This window comes from Protopterus annectens, chromosome 1.part0 (genome assembly GCF_019279795.1).
Source record: "Protopterus annectens isolate FY-2018-M chromosome 1.part0, PAN1.0, whole genome shotgun sequence".
Taxonomy (NCBI): Eukaryota; Metazoa; Chordata; order Ceratodontiformes; family Protopteridae; genus Protopterus; species Protopterus annectens.
In genome coordinates, this window is record NC_056725.1 from 1,347,669,096 (window position 1) to 1,347,692,179 (window position 23,084).

The 23,084-nt window shown below is 39.4% G+C and overlaps 1 protein-coding gene across 2 annotated transcripts in view; it reads right to left on the bottom strand.

The window, feature by feature from the left end:
* The window catches only part of CDC40 (cell division cycle 40), a 1,050,785-nt gene that overhangs the window by 761,211 nt on the left and 266,490 nt on the right, over positions 1-23,084 (bottom strand). For both annotated transcript variants that reach the window (XM_044066713.1, XR_006364212.1), the window contains exon 4: positions 8,443-8,529. In XM_044066713.1, the coding sequence (XP_043922648.1) occupies positions 8,443-8,529 (87 nt within the window). The remainder of the gene's footprint in view (positions 1-8,442; positions 8,530-23,084) is intronic.

The window sequence follows — 23,084 nt, forward strand, 5'->3', positions numbered from 1 at the left end:
TGAAAGAAGGGTCGAAGGCCCTGCACCTTCTGAAGTAGATGTGACACACACATTATCTCTGCCTGGATTTGGCAACCTAGGAAAATGTGGTCCTGTGAAGGGGTGAGGACTGACTTCCTGAAGTTGATGGTGAATCCCAGTTTTCCAAGGTGGGAAACTGTGGTTTTCAGATTTTGGAGTAGAGTGTAGAAGTTGGAGCATATAGGAGCAGGTTGTCCAGGTATGGAAAAATCTGGATCCTGAAAAGCCTGCAATGTGCAATCACTGCAGCCAGGCACTTTGATTACCCTCGAAGCTGTACGAACACCAAAGCGCGAGGCAGTGAATTGAAAATGCCAGGAACCCCCAGAAAAAAGTAAGAATTTCCTAAATATGGGGGTGAATGGAGTTGTGAAGTTGAGCATCTTTTATATCTAGAGATGGGTCTCCTTTACTTACCCAAAAAAGTACAGTTGTGTACACTTACCATAAATGTAGATGTTCAAGTGTATTCACTGTTGCAGTCATTACATTTGGGTAATCTGCTGACAGACTGGAGCTCAGTTCATACATTCACAAAGCATTACCATTTACCTCTCTTTTCTAAATCCAGGGCAGGCTTTGCCACTGCAGTCCTGCACGGCCTTATAGCTGCTCCTAATGCCGTTTAATTCCATCCTCCCATCCATAGCTTTGGGATTCTACCCAAATGTAATGACTGGAACACGAAGAACATAGTACAGTTGTGTACACTTACCATAAATGTAGATGTTCACTGTTGCAGTCCGGGTTACCCACCCGCCAGCCCCCTTTCTATATCTCTTCTTTCCTTCACTATGCTCAAAAGCCTTTGTCGTGTATTTGCTTTTAGTTAAAGGTAAATTTTATGTGTTCTAAAGTGCATGTATATATTCATAGTTATATATATATTTTTTTGCTCCCCATTTGGGGGGCACCTGACATCTGGCGCAAGAAAAACTGATTAAAATGGCGTCGGCTGCATGTTTTATACCCCTGACGACATGGAAGAGGAGACAGCAACCGATGCAGGACCCAAGACTTTGTTATTCAGGCTGACTGAGGGCATCCTGCCAGCAGATTACCCAAATGTAATGACTGCAACAGAGAAACATGAAGAACATCCCACATCGCTGACATCCACTTCACCAAGACAAAATCACAGACAAACCAGGACACTGACATCCGGAACACTGACATTCCGACCTGAGGTAAGTAACCACTTGGCCATTCTGTTGAACTTTGTCCCTTACCACTGTGGTAGTGTGATCTTGGAGTTGGTATATTTAGTTAGGGGTTTGTGGCGGCAAAGCCCCCACATCGGTGTTTTTTTTTTTTTTTCGGGATGGTCAAGCGGTTACTTACCTCAGGTTGGAATGTTGGTGTTCCGGAGGTCTGTCTTCTGGTTTGTCGGTGATTTTTTCTCGGTGAAGTGGATGTTGTCGATGTGGGTTTTCGGGTAAGTGAAGTGGATCCCTAGAGATGTCATGTATCCTTGTGGAAGGATGAGAGAAAATGAGTTTGGAGTGTCAACATTCTGAAGGAAGGAATCTTTAAGGTGTTGAGATGGGATAAATCCAGGATTGGTCTCCAGGGGCCATCCTTTCTGGGCACTAAGAACATTGTTGAATAAAAGCCTTCCCCTCTTGAGGTTTGAAGAGCCTTTTGAATGAAGCCCAGTTGCCAAAGCTCCCAAAAGAGCTCTGGGAAGTGGAGCAGTTACTCTCGGGGGGGGGGGATGCACATGAAGGGAGGGGGTGGAATGCCAAACCAAAAAAGTATCCTTTTTTGATTATGGAAAGAACCCCAGTGTCTTGGGGGATCCTTTTCCAGACCCTGTGAGTGTTTGAAAGGTGAAGGGAAAGAGGGAAGAGGAAGACATCTGCAGAGTAGTCACAGCCTCCCTGCTTTCTCAAGAAAACACAGTCTTTGTTGTGAGGGTGCCTGTGAACCCCTAGGCCTCTGTTGTCTCTTGCCTCCTCTGGAAGACTTACCGGAGGAGTGCTTGAGTGCAGCTATGGACAAAAGCAGGTTTACATGGGAAATTCCTATGAAACCTGAGCACAGGAGAAACCATGATGTGTTTCAACTCCTTGAGTTCTTTAGCTTTTTCCTGTAGGGACTTAAAAAGAGAAGCTGCTGATGGAAAAAATAAGGCTGAATTATCTAATGGTGCATCCATTAATTTAGATTTGAAGTAATCCTGGGGTCTGCAACCTAAGCCAGGAAAATCTTCTGAGAAATGAACCAGTATCAGCTACCCTGACACAAGCTTCCTCAGCATCATAGCTGCATTTAATAGTGTCTTGCCACTTGGGAGGCAGCTCCCAAGATAGAGAGATACAAGGCTTTTCTTTCAGAATCTGAAAGATCTGCAATGGCACTTGATGGCTGAGACAAAAACTCTAAGGAGTACTTAAAGTCATATGTGTCAAATAACTGATGCCCCTGAAAGCCAAGGCGGCTGAAGTACAGGCCTTTTTTCCCAATCTCTCACAGGTTCTACTCTCTTTGTTTGATGGTAGAAGGGTGGTAGAAAGAAGCATCCTAGATGGTTTATCTGTAGCTACAGAAATAACTGCTGGGTCTGCAGCAGGACACCTAAAGAGGAATTTACAATCCGCAGGGACCTTACAGAAGCTGTCTGGCTTCTTGGGAGCCAGGGCCTGGGAGCCTGGGGTATGGGAGGCATTGTGAAAGGCATCCAGAAATGTAGGATGCACTGGTGGAAATGCAGAGGAGCTAGAGAAATCAATTTGTAGAAGTTGATAGTATATTTTTTGGACGTCAGAAATTTGGAAGCTGTCCCACTTAAAGTGCTCCCCTATTTTCAGAAGAGTTTCACCAAATGATGTCTCTTCCATAGGGGAATCAGCACACACAGACTCCTATTCAGGAGAAATGTATTCCTGAGGAGAGGGAATTTGCATTGAATGATCCAAGGATTTCTCTTCATCAGGGGAAAATTCATCAGAGGAGTTATTGCCCCTGATCCTTTTCTGAACAGGTTGGGGAGCAGGAGCAGGCTGAGAGGAAAATGGCTTGAGGGCCATGAAAGCCTGAAACAAGCTTTGAGAAAACGCCTGCCAATCTGTTGGGATCTCTTTAGCAGGGGACAACTGCTTAGTTTTTTTTCTTTATAGCAGAAACAATCCTATGCAATGTCACAAGTAGGCTGCAGATGGACACAGACCATAAAAGTGACGTACGCACATAGCATCCCCTGAACTTTTCTGCCACCAGTCAGAACGCCATTTTGACCATCGGTCTGACTGTTTCAGTGACTGTGACTTCAGCCCTTTCCAAATAAGCATCCAGTTTGGGAATATTTTCTCTTTACTACTGATATGGTTATTTTTTCCAAGAAGGAAAAGTGCCAGTGTGGAAGACAAACTCCACATAAGGACAGACATCTACAGTGTCTCTTTTGTTTAGGGCCTAGCCATGACCATAAGTCCTGTAGCATTTGCCAGTCCTTCATAGCAAAGACCCTTAGAAGCAAGTTCTCTTCTCTGGTGAAGCAAGGCCAAGAAACCTCGGGCTGCAGCTTATACTACACCTCCACTCTCAGATGCATCTCCTGAGGTGTTAGTCAACCTGGAGGCACGTCCGCCTTCAGGCACAGATTTAAAGGCCAAGCCCAGTTCTGAGGCTGCCTTGACTTCAGCTTCATGCACATCCTTGAAGGTTGAACAGATGTCCAATCAGGATGTCATGGGGGAACCTAGGCTCGAAACCATGGAGGATCCTGGGGGTACCACGAAATCCCCTCAGCATCCCGAATGAACGTCTATTCTACCTCCATAGACGTGCTAAAGACCGCACTACTACTAATCTCTCATCTTTTTCATTTATCTACTTTAACACTTTGTACAAATTTAATGAATCAGCATATGCCACTGAATTAAATTTACCCTAAATCTCATTCCAATTTATTTATAGGTTCATAGGTTCATAGATCAGTACTAAGCTAACTGCCCTTGCGAGCCATTTTAAACCTAGCCAATTATCCCTTGTGATACTCAAACCCCGCACCTTGTGTTTGTAGGGCAAACACCTTAACCATTAGGCCACCCTCCCAACCCCTTTATATACAGAACTCCTCTTCTTTCTGGGCTTAATCTAGAACGCATTTAAATGAAAAAAATATCTGCAATAATTCCTTTTCAAATATTGTTGACAACATAAATACACTTGCCAAGTATGACATTGTCCCATCAGTACTGAATTTATCAAATAAGCCTTTTTTTCTGAATAATTTATATCTTCTTCAGAAAACATGTTTGCTTTATTTCTTCTGTTTTAGTTCCCACTGAATTCTACGTATATCTTTACTCCCAAATTTTATACCAAACACAGAAATTTCATTCATTGTAAAATACATACTCATCTTTACTGCATCACCTAAACCTTTACTTTTCTATTTATTTAAAGCCATCTCCATCATCTCTACACACTCATTTGTGCAAATTACTTCTTTTATCTAAATTCTATTTTTACAATTATAATGTCATCTGCATATGTTAACAAAACTGGAATTCCTAACCCTTCAGGTGTTATATACCCCACCTCCTTCATTTTGTACTTCAATTTCACATATTATCACATTCATAACTAATGCAAAGAGTATACAACTTATTGGACATCCCTCTCTTATACTACTCTTCATATGTACTTCTTGGCTTAACCAGCCATTTAAAAGTATTTTTACTGTATGCTGACAGATAATTTCCTTATTTTCTCACATATATTATATTCTTTCATTATTACACATAAGATTTCACGTCCAATTGTGTCAAATGCCTTATTAAGGTCTCCTATCATGATTTTCAATTCTTTTCTGTTCATATCATCCAAAATTTCCCTATCAATAATTTTATTTTAGTTTCAAATCTCTTTTGTATTATTTTCATAAAGATCTATCTTATAACCATTATTCAATATTACTGGTCTCCAGTTTTTTTTTTTTAATATTCTTCTAGCTTCTTTCTTCTATATGCATTTAAGTATTCTATTACATAATTCTTTATACATAAAACTTGCATTTAACCATTCATTCAAAATCTTTAAAAAATATATTTTGCCACTCCCTTTTATATATTTCATACACTATCCCATCTGAGCCTGCAGTCAGATCTATACTTACTTGCCCTAATACTTTATCTAGCTCATTTAAAGAAATCTCCTTTTCCAACTCTTTATTCTCTTTTTCTATTTTTTTTTTTACTTTCCACATTTTTTTCACTACCTTCTTTTTTTTTTTTAAACATCTCTTGTACATATTGTACTACACTACTTATAGTTTCCCAATTTTTTCTATTTCTCCTTTTATATTGTTTATTTCTCATTACACTTCCATTTTCCTTTACTAATCTGCTTAAATAACTCGATGATACTTTTCCTTGTAAAAATATCTTTGCTTATATAACAGCTCTTGTATTTGTTCTTGATTTATTAAATATAATTCTTTTTTCTCTGTCAAAGTACTTTCTATCGTTACGTTCTAAAACTTCCAATTGATTGTTATATGTTCTTTTATATTTTTCTTTCTCTACTTTTCTCACATCATATTGCCACTGTAAAACTTTTTTTTATCGTTTTCCTTAAATATCACCCACCATTCAGACCAATTTTCATAAATCAGTCTCATAACATTTTCATAACTGCATTACTAATTTCTTTCCTTCTTCATTTTATGCTTTCTCATTTATCCTTATTCATTTGACTATTTTAATATATTCCTTGTTTTTCTTTTATCTCTAGCCATATTGCAAGATGATCAGAGAATCCTGTTTCAGTTACCTCCCCTTCTTCTGTAACTAAACCTTCTGATACTATAAAATAATATATTTCAGTTCTATACATACCCCCTCTGTAAGTCCATGAACTTTTGGCCCAAAGTTTTAACTTGCCACATCTTATAACTTCTAACATTTTTCTTATGTTATTTCCTTTCTTTTTATGCTTGCTCTTACATCACAATTAAAGTCTCCTGTTATTATAATATTCATACGTGTCATAGTATAGAATCAATTTGATGAAATACGCTTTCCCCTTCTTTACAGTTAGTATAAGCATACAATGTTATAATTCTGCAGAATACTTATTCTTCCTATTTTAACTCTACAATGGTTAATCTTCCCAATTTTGCAAAAGTTACATCTAATATATTAACTGTATTTCTATTCCAGAACATCTCTCATTTCCCAAATTTCAGATTATCTTTCCTTCCCATGGTTTCTCTGTTTGCAATCTTTCTTCACTTGTTAAAAATCTTGAGTCTTTTAATATCATTACATCTACATCACATGTATTACACCACTCTAAAATTCCTATTCTTCTTACTATGCTCTTAATAGAGTCACATTTACAGAAAGCACTCTAAAATTTCCATTGCCCCTTTTCCTTAGATTCATGGTTTCACAAATTCATAGCTAATTATAGGGGTAACTTTCTTAATAGGCAATTCTAAACCTAACCAGTTTCCTTCCCAAAGATGAGAATTAAACACTGTACCTTGTGTCTGTGAGTCAAACACCTGAACAATTATACCAAGACCCAGTCTTTAGCTGTATTCATTCTTTTCCATCCATTTTTTTTTATTTTGTACTTTTCTCTCTAAATTTTCTTTTCCTGTGTTTTACCAATATACTTCTTTTTCTCTTTTACTGTCTCCCAGTTTATATCTTCATCACTTATTTCAGAATCTTCTATGTCCTCTATTTTTTTATCTAACTTTTCTTCTATTTCTACTACTTCTAAAATTCCTTCTCTTTGTTCATTTTTCCTTACTGTTATTTTCATATTTGCAATCCATCCATAAATGTGGAACTTTGTTACATTTATAACATTTATAACATTTCAATTCACATTTTTGCATCATATCCCATTTCCACCAAAATATGATATTTTCTTTTGTCACAGTTACTTATCAAACGGTCCTTTTCTACAAAGAAAAAATGTTTTGGGTTGTCCCCAGTATTTTAAAACACCCCTACTCCCCTCCTCATTTCTCATGCTTGGTATATGTATATATTTTTTCTCTTTCTATTTTTAACACAATATTACAATCCCAGCCACCAGGCCATAAACCCCTGTTGTCAAACTTTTGCAGTGTATAGTACTTTACATAAACCTTTCAAATGTCCATTCAAAGTTTTCTTTCTACCTCTGTTCAAAATTGTACAATAATCTTCTTCTTTGTTTCCCAGTTAAATTCTTTTAATCACATAAAAATTCCATGGGTAACAGTCTTTGCTTTTTTCATATTCTCCAAAAAAAATTTCCATTGAAAAAACAGTCTCAAATATAATGTCACAAAATGCCTCTTTAATAAAAAAATAAATGCCTTTAGCTCACGTGCTTTTACACCCAAAGGAGCTATTAAATTGCCGATATTTTACACCTTTCAATTTCTTTGTCTTTACTTTGAATCCTTACCACATACTTCCATTTTTCATTTTCTTTAGTCTTCTTTCCTGCTACTCCACTTTTGCCTGCTTTTACTTTCATTGCATATATTTTCTTTTCCACCTCACCACTATTTTTCAGGATCGTCTCTGCATCTTCCTTTTGTATTTTCTCCATAATGTCCCTTCAGGAAACATCTCCTTCATTTTCTGGCTCACTCTACATTACCAATTCTTTATGTAAATCATCCTACAACCCTCCCGACTGGAGAGTTACAATTATACATACATCATTTGCTAAGTCATCTCCATCAATCAGGTTTCTATGAAACACTTCCTCAGAATCTTGCACACATTCTTTGTTCTTGATATTTGCTTTCTCCTTTAATTATTTCACTACTCCATTATCTCCTTCTCACTCCATCTGCCTCCCTGTTTCTCCAGGCCGCCTCTGTACCTGGAATAGAAACAGGAAATGCTCCTCCAAAATTGGTCCCACTCACAACAATGACTTGTATGGAAGTTCCTCTATGCCCTGGCTAAATTTCCCTAGTACTATAAATATCCCACTTCAAGTCTCTCCTGTAAAGAGGCCACTAGCCTAGTAGGACAAACCCAGTCAACAAAGGATGGATGGATAATTAAATACATCAGCTGTGTACAAACTATACAACAGGAACTTATTAAAGAAAGAAACATTTACAAAATAATCCTTTTAAAAGGAAGTAATAATTGAAAAGGACTAATGAATGGAATAAAAGCACTAGTGAATCTAAATGCATAACAATCGAAGAAAAAATACCAGAAGCAATCAGAACGGTAACACAAAACATTGGTTTCTGGAAGTGGTAATGTCAGGACAATCTGTCCTAGTTCAGATACATTTTTACTGCCTAAATGTAGACTATCAGGAAGCCTAAAACCTTTAGATATTTTAAAATAAATCTACTCAGAAGACTCCGCTACAGGAAACAAATCTACATTGTTAAACTGCGAGTGTTATTACAGTTTTATACAAACTTAACAGTCCAGTCACCTTGATTTTTTTCAGCTTTGTCCACTGCTCCAATATAAGTGCTTTCGGGTCCTTGATTTATGTCTATGGAGGGATCCAAGGCATACCCTAAAAGAAAACAAAACAGAGTTTATATGACTTAAGAAATCTTATTCAGAGACACAGACAAACAGTCACACTTTTGTATATTTCCATTTAACAACTATAGTTCCTTAGGCATACTAGTTAGTGCATATGCTCCACAAGTTGGGTGTGCGATGGATGAGAAAGAAAAATTTTGGAGCGAGTTGGATGAAGTGGTGATGACTGTACCCAAGGGTGAGAGACTGGTGATTGGAGCAGATTTCAATGGGCATGTTGGTGAAGGGAACAGAGGGGATGTGGAAGTGATGGGTAGGTATGGTGTTAAGCAAAGGAATGCAGAAGGTCAGATGGTAGTGGATTTTGCAAAAAGGATGGACATGGCTGTGATGAATACATATTTTAACAAGAGGGAGGAGCATAGGGTGACATACAAGAGTGGAGGAAGATGAACACAGGTGGAGTACATCTTATGTAGAAGGGCCAATCTGAAGGAGATTGGAGACTGTAAAGTGGTGGCAGGGGAAAGTGTAGTTAAGCAGCATAGGATGGTGGTTTGTAGGATGACATTGGAAGAAGAGGAGGATGAGTGTGAGGGCAGCACCAAGGATCAAATGGTGGAAACTGAAATTGAAAAAGGGTAATTGTGAGCTGATGTTCAGGGAAGAGTTAAGACAGGCACTGGGTGGCAGTGAAGAGTTACCGAATAGCTGGGTAACTACAGCAGAGCTAGTAAGAGAGATGGCTAGAAGGGTGCTTGGTGTGACATCTGGAAAGAGGAAGGAGGACAAGGAGACCTGGTGGTGGAATGAAGTAGTACAGGAGAGTATACAGAGAAAGAGGTTGGCAAAGAAGAAGTGGGATTGTCTAAAAGAGATGAAGAAAGTAGACAAGAGTATAAGGAGATGAGGTGCATGGCAAAGAGAGAGGTGGCTAAGGATAAGGCATATGAAGAGTTGTATAAAAGGTTGGACACCAAGGAGGGAGAAAAGGACCTGTACCGATTGGCTAGACAGAGGGATCGAGCTAGTAAAGATGTGCAGCAGGTAAGGGTGATAAAGGATAATGAGGGAAACGTACTCACAAGCGAGGAGAGTGTGTTGAGCAGATGGAAAGAGTACTTTGAGGGGTTGATGAATTAAGAGAATGAGAGGGAGAGAAGGTTGGATGATGTGCGGATAGTGAATCATGAAGTGCAGTGGATTAGCAAGGAGGAAGTAAGGATAGCTATGAAGAGGATGAAGAACGGAAAGGCTGTTGGTCCCAATGACATACCTGTGGAAGCATGGAGGTGTTTAGGTGAAATGGCAGTGGAGTTTTTAACTAGATTGTTTAATGAAATCTTGGAAAGTGAGAGGATGCCTGAGGAACGGAGAAAAAGTGTTTTGGTACCGATTTTTAAGAATAAGGGTGACGTGCAGAGCTGTAGTAACTACAAATGGGATTAAACTGATCAGTCACAGCATGAAGTTATGGGAAAGAATAGTGGAAGCTAGGTTAAGAAGGGAGGTGATGATTAGTGATCAGCAGTATGGTTTCATGCCAGGAAAGAGCACTACAGATGCGATGTTTGCTCTGAGAGTGTTGATGGAGAAGTACAGAGAAAGTCCGAAGGAGTTGCATTGTGTCTTTGTGGATTTAGAGAAAGCATATGACAGGGTGCCTAGAGAGGAGTTGTGGTATTGTATGAGGAAGTCGGGAGTGTCAGAGAAGTATGTAAGAGTGGTACAACATATGTACGAGGGTAGTGCGACAGCGGTGAGGTCTGCAGTGGGAGTGACGGATGCGTTTAAGGTGGAGGTGGGATTACATCGAGGATCAGCTCTGAGCCCTTTCTTATTTGCAATGGTGATGGACAGGTTGACAGATGAGATCAGACAGGAGTCCCAGTGGACTATGATGTTTGCAGATGACATTGTGATCTGTAGTGAGAGTAGGGAACAGGTGGAGGAGACCCTGCAGAGGTGGAGATGTGCTCTAGAGAGAAGAGGAATGAAGGTCAGCAGGACTAAGACAGAATATATGTGTGTGAATGAGAGGAAGGATAGAGGAATGGTGAGGATGCAGGGAGTAGAGGTGGCGAAGGTGAATGAGTTTAAGTACTTGGAATCAACAGTTCAGAGTAATGGTGAGTGTTGAAGAGAGGTGAAGAAGAGAGTACAGGCAGGATGGAATGGGTGGAGAAGAGTGTCAGGAGTAATTTGTGACAGACTAGTACCAGTAAGAGTGAAAGGGAAGGTCTACAAGAGGGTAGTGAGACCAGCTATGTTATACGGGTTGGAGACAGTGGCACTGACAAAAAGGCAGGAGTCAGAGCTTGACGTGGCAGAGCTGAAGACGTTAAGATTTGCACTGGGTGTGATGAGGATGGACAGGATTAGGAATAAGTATATTAGAGGGTCAAGCCCAGGTTGGAAGGTTTGGAGACAAAGCCAGAGAGGCAAGGTTACGTTGGTTTGGACATGTGCTGAGGAGGGATGCAGAGTATATTGGGAAAAAGATGCTAAGGATGAAGCTGCCAGGTAACAGGAAAGAGGAAGGCCTAAGATCAGGTTTATGGATGTGGTGAGAGAGGACATGCAGGTGGTTGGTGTGACAGAGCAAGATGCAGAGGACAGGAGGAAATGGAAACAGTTGATCTGCTGTGGCGACCCCTAACGGGAGCAGCCGAAAGAAGAAGAAGTTGTTCCTTAGGCATACTGACATATTTTGGGGCTGTCTTCATTAGCTAAGTGAATTACCAACTAAGACAGTATAAGAGAAGTCAAGATGTATCTAACAAAATTACACTAAGATTGTTGCTCTGGAATGCCCTACAGAGAGGATATTAATCACTGTTGCTTGTTATTCATATTTTTCTTTTTAACAATCAAATACTTTACTTAGGGGCAGCAACACAGTTCCATGTATAAAATATCTCAAACAATCACAGAGAGTACCAATAATAAACAGATTCATTATAATGTTTTAGAATGAAATAAAGTAATTTTCAATAACTAACTCCATCTGCCAAGAATTTACAATTTAATTTACAATGCAAGAAAGAAAGAAAACAAACCCCAAACAACCTATTCTCTATATTAACTGCCAAACATCTTCACGCTCGACAGCATTAGAAAAAGACCATCAACATTATGTTACAAGCAGTATTCAAAATCCAAGCAGTCCTCTCTGCTACAGTCTTCTATCAGAGACTCAGTGTGTAGCCAATTCTAGATCTTGTATTGCAGACATTATTAATTTTACATCACTTCCTGAAGGGCAGACTACTTTAAGATCTAACAAGATTATTTTTGTTTAGTTCAATGTATTTATATTAGTTACACTAATCAAAAATAAAGATGCAGTAACAGTAATCCTACCTGTCAGATTTGTACACGTACTTCCTTAAAGGCTTGTTTTAGTAAAGCTAACATGTAAATCACCTAAGCAAGGCAGTACTACATCCCCAACACCTTAGGTTTAAGGTGAGAAACACTCTGCAAATCTGGTGGGAATGTAAAAACAAAATGTCAAATGAGAAAAAAGATCTGGTAGCCTACCTAAGGACTAACATTACTTTCCCCCATTTTTCTAGGTTATTGATATGATTAGATCTCTTTCCTACACTAGTATGTATTTCTTGGCCTTACTTGTTTTCATTTCACAAAGTATCTTGTACTACATCCTATTTGCTTCTGCCTTATGTTAAGCCACCAAACCAGTGTTAAAAGCAAGTTCCCTCTCACTTTACAGTACATAATTTGGGTTTTCTTAATGTCAATAATAAATCAAAGATTTCTCTAGTAATCACATTCCATTCAGGATGACTTCCAGTATGACTGCACACTGATAAAGACTTTCGGCTTTCCCCGGTTAGGGGTCGCCACAGTGGAACTCCAGTCCGCTCATGATTGGCAGTGGATTTTTATGGTGCCGAGTTGCCAGCCCGACGCCCAGCCTTCAAAGGTGGCACGCCAATTCACGCTCACACCTACCTGCATGTCTTTAATGTCACTCAACTGCGGGGAGGGCATGCAGACTCCACACAGAAGGTGCTCCAGCCGAGAATCGAACAGCAGAACCTCTTGCTGTGAGGCGACAATGCTAACCGCTGCACCACAGCGGCTATTATGACTACACACTAATAAACAGCTTGATTTCAGCTCTCCCAGTGTGAAAAAAGAAACTGACAGATAAGGACCAGAAATTCTGCAAGTTTTAGTAAATTCAGCTACTGGCAAGTAAGTACACTGTCTGGATGCCAGCAGAGAGAGACTAAAAGGAAATCAAAAGGAAAAGGTGAAGAGAAAACACCGAATGGGAAGAATCCTGCAGCTGTTCAGCAAAAAACATTTCAATCTCCAACCTTAATGCAAAACATGGCTTCCGGTAATCTAGAGGAAAATATAAATCAAATGTGCTCAAAGCTAATTAAAATAATCAAAACATTAAAGGTACACATTAGCTCATAAAAAAGTCTGGAAAAAATGGAAGAAGCTTTACATAGCTATTCAGATGAACTGATAAAATTGCAAAAATCAGCAAATTAAATGAAGAAAAGGCTGGCTGAGTATGAGAGTGGCAAGAACGGTTTCAAAAAATGGTATTGTTAGATGACACATAATGCAGGAAAAACTGAAATTTTCTGCTGTACCAGAGAAACTGGAAGGAACAGATTGTATTAATTTTATGAAAGTACAAATAAGCAACTGCACTGGTATTCCACAGCAGGATATGTCAACTGAAAGTGTACACTGTGTGTATGCTTCTGACTTGGCCATGAGAAAGCAGTCAAGACCTGTATTAGTAAAAATGCAATCATACCAGCAGAAATAATTGATCCTGACTAAACTGCGCCAAAAAGCAAAGTAAAATTGGAGACAGTAGGGTGTTTGTGGAACATGATTACTCACTGTAAACTAGGCAGAATAGGAGCAAATTTTGCCAGCAACCCGGGAATGTCAAGATGCAGGAGTGAGAAAGTACAGTTGAGTACACTTACCACAAATGTAGATATTTGAGTGTTATTCACTGGTGCAGTTATCACACTTGGGCTATCTGCCTGCAGGTAGCTCTCAGTCAGCCCAAATACCAGAGACTTAACATTTCTGAGTCGGATGCTGGCGCTCCAGGACTGACGTTAGGTCATCAGGGGTATAAAAACAGACAACCAACACCATTACATATGTTTTTCTTGCCCCAAATGTCAGGAGCCCCCCACAACAATGAGCTAAGCTATGGTGGGAAATCACCACCAGTAAAAAGTAAACACCAGTACAAATACCAATACCCTTGCCAGGGGTGAGAAATATACACAGAGAGGAGAGAGAGAGAGAGAAGGGGGCTTGAGGGATGGAAAAGTACAGTTGTGTACACTTGCCATAAATGTAGATGTTAGAGTGTTATTCACTGTTGCAGTCATTACATTTGGGTATCTGCTGGCAGGTTGCCCTCAGTCAGCCTGATTAACAAAGTCTTGGGTCCTGCGTCGGTTGCTGTCCCTTCTTCCATGACGTCAGGTCGTTGGGGGTATAAAAGATACAGCCGACGCCATTACATCAGTTTTTCTTGCCCCAGATGTCAGATGCCCCCCAAATGGGGAGTAAAATATATATAAATAATTTAAAACACAAAAATATATACCTCCAAACAAAAGTACACCAAAAAGGCTTTTAAATGTAGTAAAACAAAGGAGAGGCATAGTTTCAGAGCCTCTTCAACTACCTTTGCCCCCCAAAAAACTTTGATATAGTCATTAATGTTATACCATCTCATATAAGCTTCCAAAAATGTTTTCGTCCTCAATTCCCTATCTCGACTATAAAACTTCCATATTTCTCATACAACTGCAAAGCTAGAATCTCCAATCATCATCCTTTCAAATCTTTTCCCCAAAAACATATAGCATAGCTTTATCCAATACTTTTCAGTGCATGCCTAAATGGCTCTTCGGTTCAACCACTCATATTTTCATTAATTTATACATATTCTACTGCCCATTCCACATCTGCAAGTGCAACATACCTCCACTTAGCAGGCTTATGCCATCTTTAACTCTGCAGGCCCTCTCATATCCCTCTAAGTCCAGAGCTCCCTCTAACACTGCCAGCCCAGCTAGCTGGAATTTTGTAAATCATTCTATGTTATTTGTCAATATTGCTATGATTTATACAGAAATGTATGTTATGTATTGAGCATCAAGAATGTAACCACAGTGTATCCTACTGGTAAAAAACAGAATGTTTTACAATGTAAAGTTTTTTTATTGCTCTGTGACTACTAGAAGTCACAGAGCATCTGAGAGAGAAGTATTTTTGACACAGAGGTGCTAAATTCTAAGCATCTGATTAGCTGGAAACGGAAGGCAGGTGACAAACAGTGATGTCATCCAGCTGACCCAGCAGTAATGGTTTGACAGTAATTTAAGAAGTCTCTCAGAGAAAGTCTGTGCATTTTGTATTTGTCTTTGGACCTGGAAACATCCTCTCATCAGCACTTGCCTTGCTAATAGTAAGTAACCAGGGTACAGTAATCTCTCTTAGATATAGATAGGAATATAAGATTAGTTTAGATGTTTTCTGTATTTATACGAGACTGTCCCGCAATGTTGTTTTAAAATATTTGCTGTGATTATGAACTCTGTAGTCACTGTGTTCAGTTACTGAATATTGGCTTGTTATTTTATTATTTATTATTAAATATATTTAAACATTTTGATTGTGGCTGGTTTGTTTAGAGATATTTAAGCTCTTAGTGTACTTGCATATGTATTTGTTGACACTGTGCAGGCCATTCCTAAATAGCCTTGGTCACACTTACCATTTGGATAACAGTAACACACAGTAGGACTGGTCCCCCCTTTGGGAAGGGACTTGTAGTAGCTGATAAAGAGCTGGTTGGTGGCACTGACACCAACTGTGATATCTGTGTACTCCTAAGGGAAATTGTACTTTATTGTGTGTATTTGTCATCCTCCCGATGTGGACGTCCCTCACTGGTGCTAGTGGTGAGGATTGAGGCTCCTTGATTACTGGGCCAGTGCAGAGGTGTCGCATAATAATTGTTTGGCAGTGGTAGGATACCCATATCGCATATTAATTGGGTGATAGTGGTGAGATAGTCATATCACATATTAACTGGCCTGTAGTGGTGTGGATATTGAATTCCTGTAGCCTGTGTGCAGTGGTCACTGAAGGTGTTTCTACTCTCAATCAGCCATCCAATGAACATTCAGAGTTAATAACACACTTGTTTAATTTTTTTGTTAGCTTAGTTAGGAAGAGCAGGCAAGCATGTCAGCAGAGGAGTATGGCAAGCTGACTAGGAGCCAGCTGGCTGAGATGTGCCAGGCTAAAGGACTGGTGCATGCCAACCTGACTAAAGCAGACATGATTGCAGTTTTAGTCAAAGCTGCATCACAGAATAGGAACCAAAAGGACAATCAGACTGGTCGTGGAGATTTACAACGCTCAGAAAATGGACAGCTCAGCCTTTCCACAGAGGACTTAAAAATGCACCTGGAGTTAGAGAGACTTGAGCTAGAGGCCAAGCGTTTGGAAATAGAAGCAGCAGAGACACTAAGACATCTTCAGGCTAAGGAAAATGAGAAAAGTACAGTTTTGTACCTACCATAAATGTAGATGTTCGAGTGTATACATTGTTGCAGTCATTACACTTGGGTTATCCTGCCGTCAGGCAGTTCCCCAGTTGGCCTGAGTTCCAAAGTCTCGGTCCGGCATCGGTTGCTGTCACCTCCTCCCTGACGTCAGTGCGACAGGGGTATATAAGATGCAGCAGATGCCATTTTCTTCAGTTTTTCTTGCCCCAGATGTCAGGTGCCTCTAAATAGGTAGGCAATTCCAAATGCTAATAAAACATACATAAGAAAAGCAAAAAACAACTTACAGCTACCAGCAAATACTCCCCATAGGTAGTAAGGATAGAAGACATAGGTACGTACCAGCCAGTAAGAGGGGAAGGAGGGAGGATAACCTGGACTGCAGCAGTGTATACACTCGAACATCTACATTTATGGTAGGTACAAAACTGTACTATGTTCATCGTGTTACACTGCTGCAGTCATTACACTTGGGTAGAATCCCAAAGCTGAGGAAGGGTGGCTGGCTCTATAAGGCATTAGGGGTGGCTATAAGGCCCTGCAGCACTGCAGTGGTGAAGCCAGCTCTGGATTTAGAGTATAGAGGCAGATGGTAATGCTTGGTGAAGGTATGTACAGAACTCCAAGTTGCTGCTTCCAAAATATCCTTGGTAGGTACTCCCCTGAGGTAGGCAGTTGAAGTGGCTGTTGCCCTGGTGGAGTGAGATCTAATGCTGATAGGTACAGGTTTTCCATGGTATGTGTAGCAGAAACGTATACAATGTCCTATCCATTTTGAGATAGTCTGTTTTGAAATGGCTTTTCCCTGTGCTCCTGCAGCATATGCTACCAGTAATTGTTCAGATTTTCTGAAAACCTTGATTTTATCCAAGTAGAAGCGTAACTGCCTGTGAATGTCCAAAGAGTGCAGTAGTCTCTCCCCTTTATTCTGTGGTTTAGGATAAAAAGTTGGCAGGTGAATAGTTTGGTTTAGAGCCACACTGGATACCACCTTTGGCATAAAAGTAGGGTTAGTTCTTAAAGACACCCTGTCCTGGTGGAAGATGAGGAAAGGTCCCATTGCCATTAGTGCCTGTAATTCTGAAACTCTTCGTGCTGATGTTATTGCCAGGAGCAGAGCAGTTTTCCAAGAGATATATTTTAATTCTGCTGTGTTGGCTGGCTCAAAAGGAGGCAAAGTTAGCTTCTCCAAAACAAAGTTGAGGTCCCAAGTTCGAGTAGGTGCTCTACGGGGCGGTCTTATGTTTTTAGCCCCTCTGAGGTACTGTTTTAACAGAGGATTAGAGAAAATTGGTGGATCCATGTTGTAATGAGCAGAGATGGCAGAGGCATGGATCTTGATGGATGAGAAGGAGAGTCCTTTGTTCAGCATCTCAGTTAAGTATTGCAGTATCTGAGGAATGTTTGGGAAAAGAGAGTCAAGGCTGTGAGCTTGGTTCCAGGCACAGAATCTGTTCCATTTATCCGAATAGGCTTTCCTGGTACTAGGCCTTCTGGCCTCCAGAATGACATCCATAACAGCTTTGGAGAGAGGCATTGCTTGCTTGACTAAGGAATCTTCCATGCAGCTAGGTTTAAGGTCTTTAGCTGGCTGTGTAGTATTCATTTGTTGTGCTGAGTCAGCAGATGTGGGCTTTGAGGCAAAATCCAGGGTGGTTCTTGTGCTAAGCTCCTTAAGATTGGGTACCAGTGCTGGCATGGCCAGTCTGGTGCAATCAGGATCATCTTTGGCTCTTCCTGCCTGGCTTTTAGGAGTACCTTTGGCAGGAGAGGTAGTTGTGGGAAAGCGTATACTTGTAGGTTCTCCCAGTTGAATGAGAGGGCATCCACTTTCCATGCTTGTGGATGGTAACTCCTTGTGCAGAATTTTTGTAGCTGGCAGTTTATTGGGGATGCAAACAGATCTATGTCCGGGCTCCACCATTTCTGTGTTATCATTCTGAATATATGTGGATTCAACTCCCATTCATGGGGATCCATGATGTTTCTGCTCAAGTCTGCCAGTGTGTTTTTGTCTCCTGGCAGGAATTGTGCTTGCAGATGAACTTGAAGGTTTATAGCTGTGTTCCACAAGGTCATGGCCTGTCTGCAGATGGGGTAGTAGTGAGTGGCCCCTTGCTTGTTTATGTACCACATAACTGTGGTGTTGTCTGTCTTTAGTAGTAGTTGTCCTGGATGCAGCAGGTCCTTGAAAGCTATAAGCGCATTTTGTACAGCTAGCATCTCTTTTTGATTGATGTGAAGATGCCTTTGTTCTGCGGGCCACGTGCCCTGAATACATTTGCCTGCCATGTGTGCTCCCCAGGCGTAATCCGATGCATCTGTTGTCAGTGTTTGCCTGGCTGTGGGTTGTGTAAAAGGCTGCCCCTTGTTGAGGTGACAAGCTTGAGCCCACCATTGAAACTCCTGTTGAAGGCAAGGGATTAGTGGTATAACTGTTTCCAAACTCTGACAGTGTTGAGACCATACATTCTTTAGGTACCATTGTAGTTTCCTCATATGCAGTCAGGCATATGGAATTAGTAGTATGCAAGATGCCATGTAACCCAAGGCCTGCAGAATTTTTCTTGCAGGGAGCTGGGTCTTTGTTGCCATCAATTGAAAGTATTGAGTCAGTTGTCCTTGTTTGTCTGGCGTGAGATAAGCCATCTGGGCTGTTGTGTTCAAGCTGGCACCCAGGAATATAATCTCTTGTGAGGGCACTAGTTTTGATTTCTTTTCATTTACTGTGTACCCCAGGCAACTTAACTTTTTTTTTGAATAGTCAAATAAACTGTAACGAACCCCAGAGTTAGCAAGTGCAAGTCCACGAATGGCAAAAATCCAATGCAATGAACGTTAGACAGCCAAGCAACTAATATCAGTATACTGTTTATTATAAAAATAAAGATAAGCGCTTTCGCTTCACAGCTTCTTCAGATCTATGACAATTGTATTCTGGGAGAGCAGCCATTTATAATAAAATAGTAAGTACCAATCAAACAATCAATTCACATAGAAGATGCATTTAAAGAGATATACAAATAAATACAACTATAATCTCAGATTCATAAGAAACATTATAAAAAACATGAAAATACGTATGAAACAACTTCAAACTTTAAAACTAAATACAAAAATATATATTTATATAAATGGCCGATATCGAACTTGATTATATTCCCAGAGATGAACATCGTGGGAGCGTAACATTGCGAGATGACGTCGTAGTTAAGAGGTTTCAAGACCAGCTGAAAGGAAACGCTTATACATCTTGGTTCCTTGATGTGGAAACAGCATGGAGGGATGTATCAGGACAGAATTTTGACTCTACTAAACTGTATACGATGCTTGAAGACATCGAGAAGAGCTTCATTAAGCTTAAGAGGTTACAAGTACAAAGGGCGCATTTCCAGCTATGTTTAGACCGCAATATAATACCGAGGGGCTTGCGAGTGTTTACAATGCCTAGTCAAGGCAGGGAATACCCAGAACTTCTGGCACAGTGGCAACGTTTGAACATGGAGGTGAGTCAGAAGTACTTGATGTTGTTAATTAACTTTTTTAAACCGGAAGAGACTGCCTTGACCGAAGAGATAAAGAACAAGCAATGTATTTTGTTTAATGACTTTCCTTCGGACATTGTATGCCCTTTATTTGACAATATGTTGGACAGCATTTCCGTATTTGAAAGGAAGCTATATCAGCAAAAACGGCATAAGGTCATTAGGGACACTAATGACTTTAAAAACGGACATGTCTTTATGTGGCCCAGGCTCAATACAAAAGCCACAGTAGAGCCAAGCAATGCAAACTTTGTCAATGTAGCAAGAAAGACAGGGCATGACAAACCGATGAGTAGGGTTGCTGACAACAGTATTGGAGGTGTGTGTCCCACAGCCTCTATGGACTGTAATGAAATAATTGCTGGGAATAACAGGGCTAACAGCTCTGAATCGATCCAAACTGTACAAGCTGATGTCTTAGAGAATAATGTTGCAACTAACAATGTTTTAGATAGTGAGCACTGTAATGATTCTACAGATGTGATACACTTAGTGCATTCTACTGTAGATAATAACACTAACCTGTACCCAGAGGTAAGGATAGTTAAGGACAAAACAAAACAAATAGTAAAAGAACCTCTCGACATACATTCTAATGAACCAGTTGTTAGACCTAAGCAAACTGCTATATACTCTACTTCTAATTTAAATACGCCTGCCCAACTGGTTTTTCCTCTACCAGTCAGAGCGGAGAACAACAGGTTCCGTTCCCGCTCGGTAAGCAGAGGCAGACAAAAAAGAAAATTCTCAGAAGAGTATACCCCACAGAAGACACTGAGAAAAATGTGGGTGGACAAACATTAGTACACAATATGTCCAGTTATATCTTGACAGAGGATGAATTGAGTTTACTGAACAGAGGGCTCAATTTTATTCCTAGAAGTAAGAGTAATATGATAGACACTATAATGGATGTTCGACTATTCTGTAGGAACATGATGTTGAAATTTATGTTTAAAGATAGTATTCAGACACACACTGAGTTCAAGTTTAAGAATTTGAGTGAGTTTACACCCACTAACCACCCACTGATAGAAGCATATATGAGACTTACTGAGGATGAACTACATGATTACTATGAGAATAAAGCCCCCAGAAAGCAGTTTTACAGTAAGGATAACCTTACATATGGTGAAAGACTTAGCCTTAGGAAATTACATAGCAATTCTAATATAGCTATTAGACCTGCGGACAAGGGAGGGAAAATAGTGGTCATGGATATGACTGACTATGATGCACGTATGGCTTCTATGTTGTCTGATGACTTTTATGTTAAAATGGCCAGACAGGATGTAGTTCATATTATTAGATATGTACATAATACTATTACAGATATTTATATGGGACATTTGATTGATAGAGATACTCATGAATATCTTACTGTCTCCCATCCCATCATACCCATTTATACATGGACTCCCAAAAATACATAAAGACCTGACAAATCCTCCATTAAGACCTATAGTGTCAGGTCGAGGCTGGGTAACCGAACATTTATCAGTCTATGTAGAAAAACACCTAAGGTATGTATTAAATAATAACAAGATAGTCTTAAAAGATTCAAGACAATTTTTACTTGACTTATACACCTGCGTTAAAGATATGACGATTACTATGGACTATATCTTTGTTACATTCGACATTCAATCTTTATTCACCATGATTCCCAATGATTTGGGGGTCATGTACATCACTGAATATATGCATAAATATAGTGACTACCCAGCAGTTAAAATTGATTTAATTACTTGCTTTTTGGAACTGATATTAGAAAATAATCTGTTCATGTTTAATGAAGAAATATATAGGCAGAAAGATGGCGTAGCTATGGGCACACCATGTGCCAATAGCTACGCCAACATGTTCTTAGCCCAATGGGAGGAGCAGTTTCTTTTTAAAGATGTTTTGTTTCAACAACATGTTACCTTTTATCGACGTTTTGTCGATGATTTGTTTGTTTTATGGAAGGGCACAAAGGAAGAACTTGATTTGTTCTTCACCAACATGAATGGTTTGCTCACATGTCTTAAATTCACTATGAATAGCTCACAATATAGAATAGAGTTTCTTGATATGTATATTGAAAGGCTCGACAATAATACCATTAACACAGGGGTCTTTCGAAAAAGATGCTATAGCAACAATTTATTACATAGATCTAGTATGCACCCTTCGCATGTTTTTAGGAACATTATGAGAGGACAAGCCATTAGAGCGTCCAGGCTCAATCCCATTGATCAATGTTATGAAACAGAGCTCTCTAATCTGAATGATAGACTAGTAGAGCGAGGTTATCGTAAACATGAAATTACTGAGCAGCTGAACGCTGCTTTAGCTTTAAGACCCACAAAAGGGTCACCTTACTTTGGCCCACAAGAACATTTGATGGACCATAATTCGGATATGTCGGTCTCGCGTATTATCAAATTTAATACGCAGTATACATCAGATCATTTAGAATTAAGAGAGATTATGAACAAGCATTGGGACATTTTGTTAGTTGATGACAATCTTAGAACTATAGTGGGTAATCATCCCAAGTTTTTGTACAGAAACAAAAAGAATTTGAAAAGGAAACTTTGTTATACTTTCAATACTAGATTGGTAACGAGTGGTGGCAGCACCAAACCATGTGGACGATGCAATTTCTGTTGTTATATAGATGAGACATCCCATTTTTTTCATCCAGATTTGAGGAAGACTTTCACTATTTCGGCTGAAGCAGATTGCATGACACCACGTGTAGTCTATTTAGCCACCTGTCAGATATGCTCGTCATTCTATATAGGGAAAACCAATCGCCCACTTAGGGACCGAATGAGAGAACATATCTATCATATAAAAAAGTGTTCCATACACAATGCTCTAGCCAAGCATGTCATGATGACAGATCCTTCGCATACTTTCACATTTAAAGTTCTTGAGGTGATACATCAGAATTCCCGAGGTGGTGATTTTATTACACACACTGAGGGTAAAGAAACTGATTGGATCCTATTATTAAAAGCAGATAAAGGATCGGGCCTCAATGAAAGAGCGTCTCTAAAACCGAGGTTGAGACAAAGAAGGAATGTAAGATAGCATTAAAATAATTTATGAGGTAATGAGGTATTAATTATCTACTTCATTAGTCCCCTTTTATATGGCTCTAAGTTAATAACATTTTCATACCTTAGTTAATTTAGTATCATTGATACATATATATCATTACATAGTTGATCAATTGATCAGTAGAAACATCATGTCTTCAGAGATTTTTTATAAGGTTATAAGTACACAAAAAATTTAGTCATCGATTCTGAAATACAGATATGACCTTGTATTTTTTGATGTCTAGGATCAATGAATTATTATATTTATGCACATTAGATAATATTATAGATATTTTAATTTATATAAATACATTTTAATTTATATAAATATATATTTTTGTATTT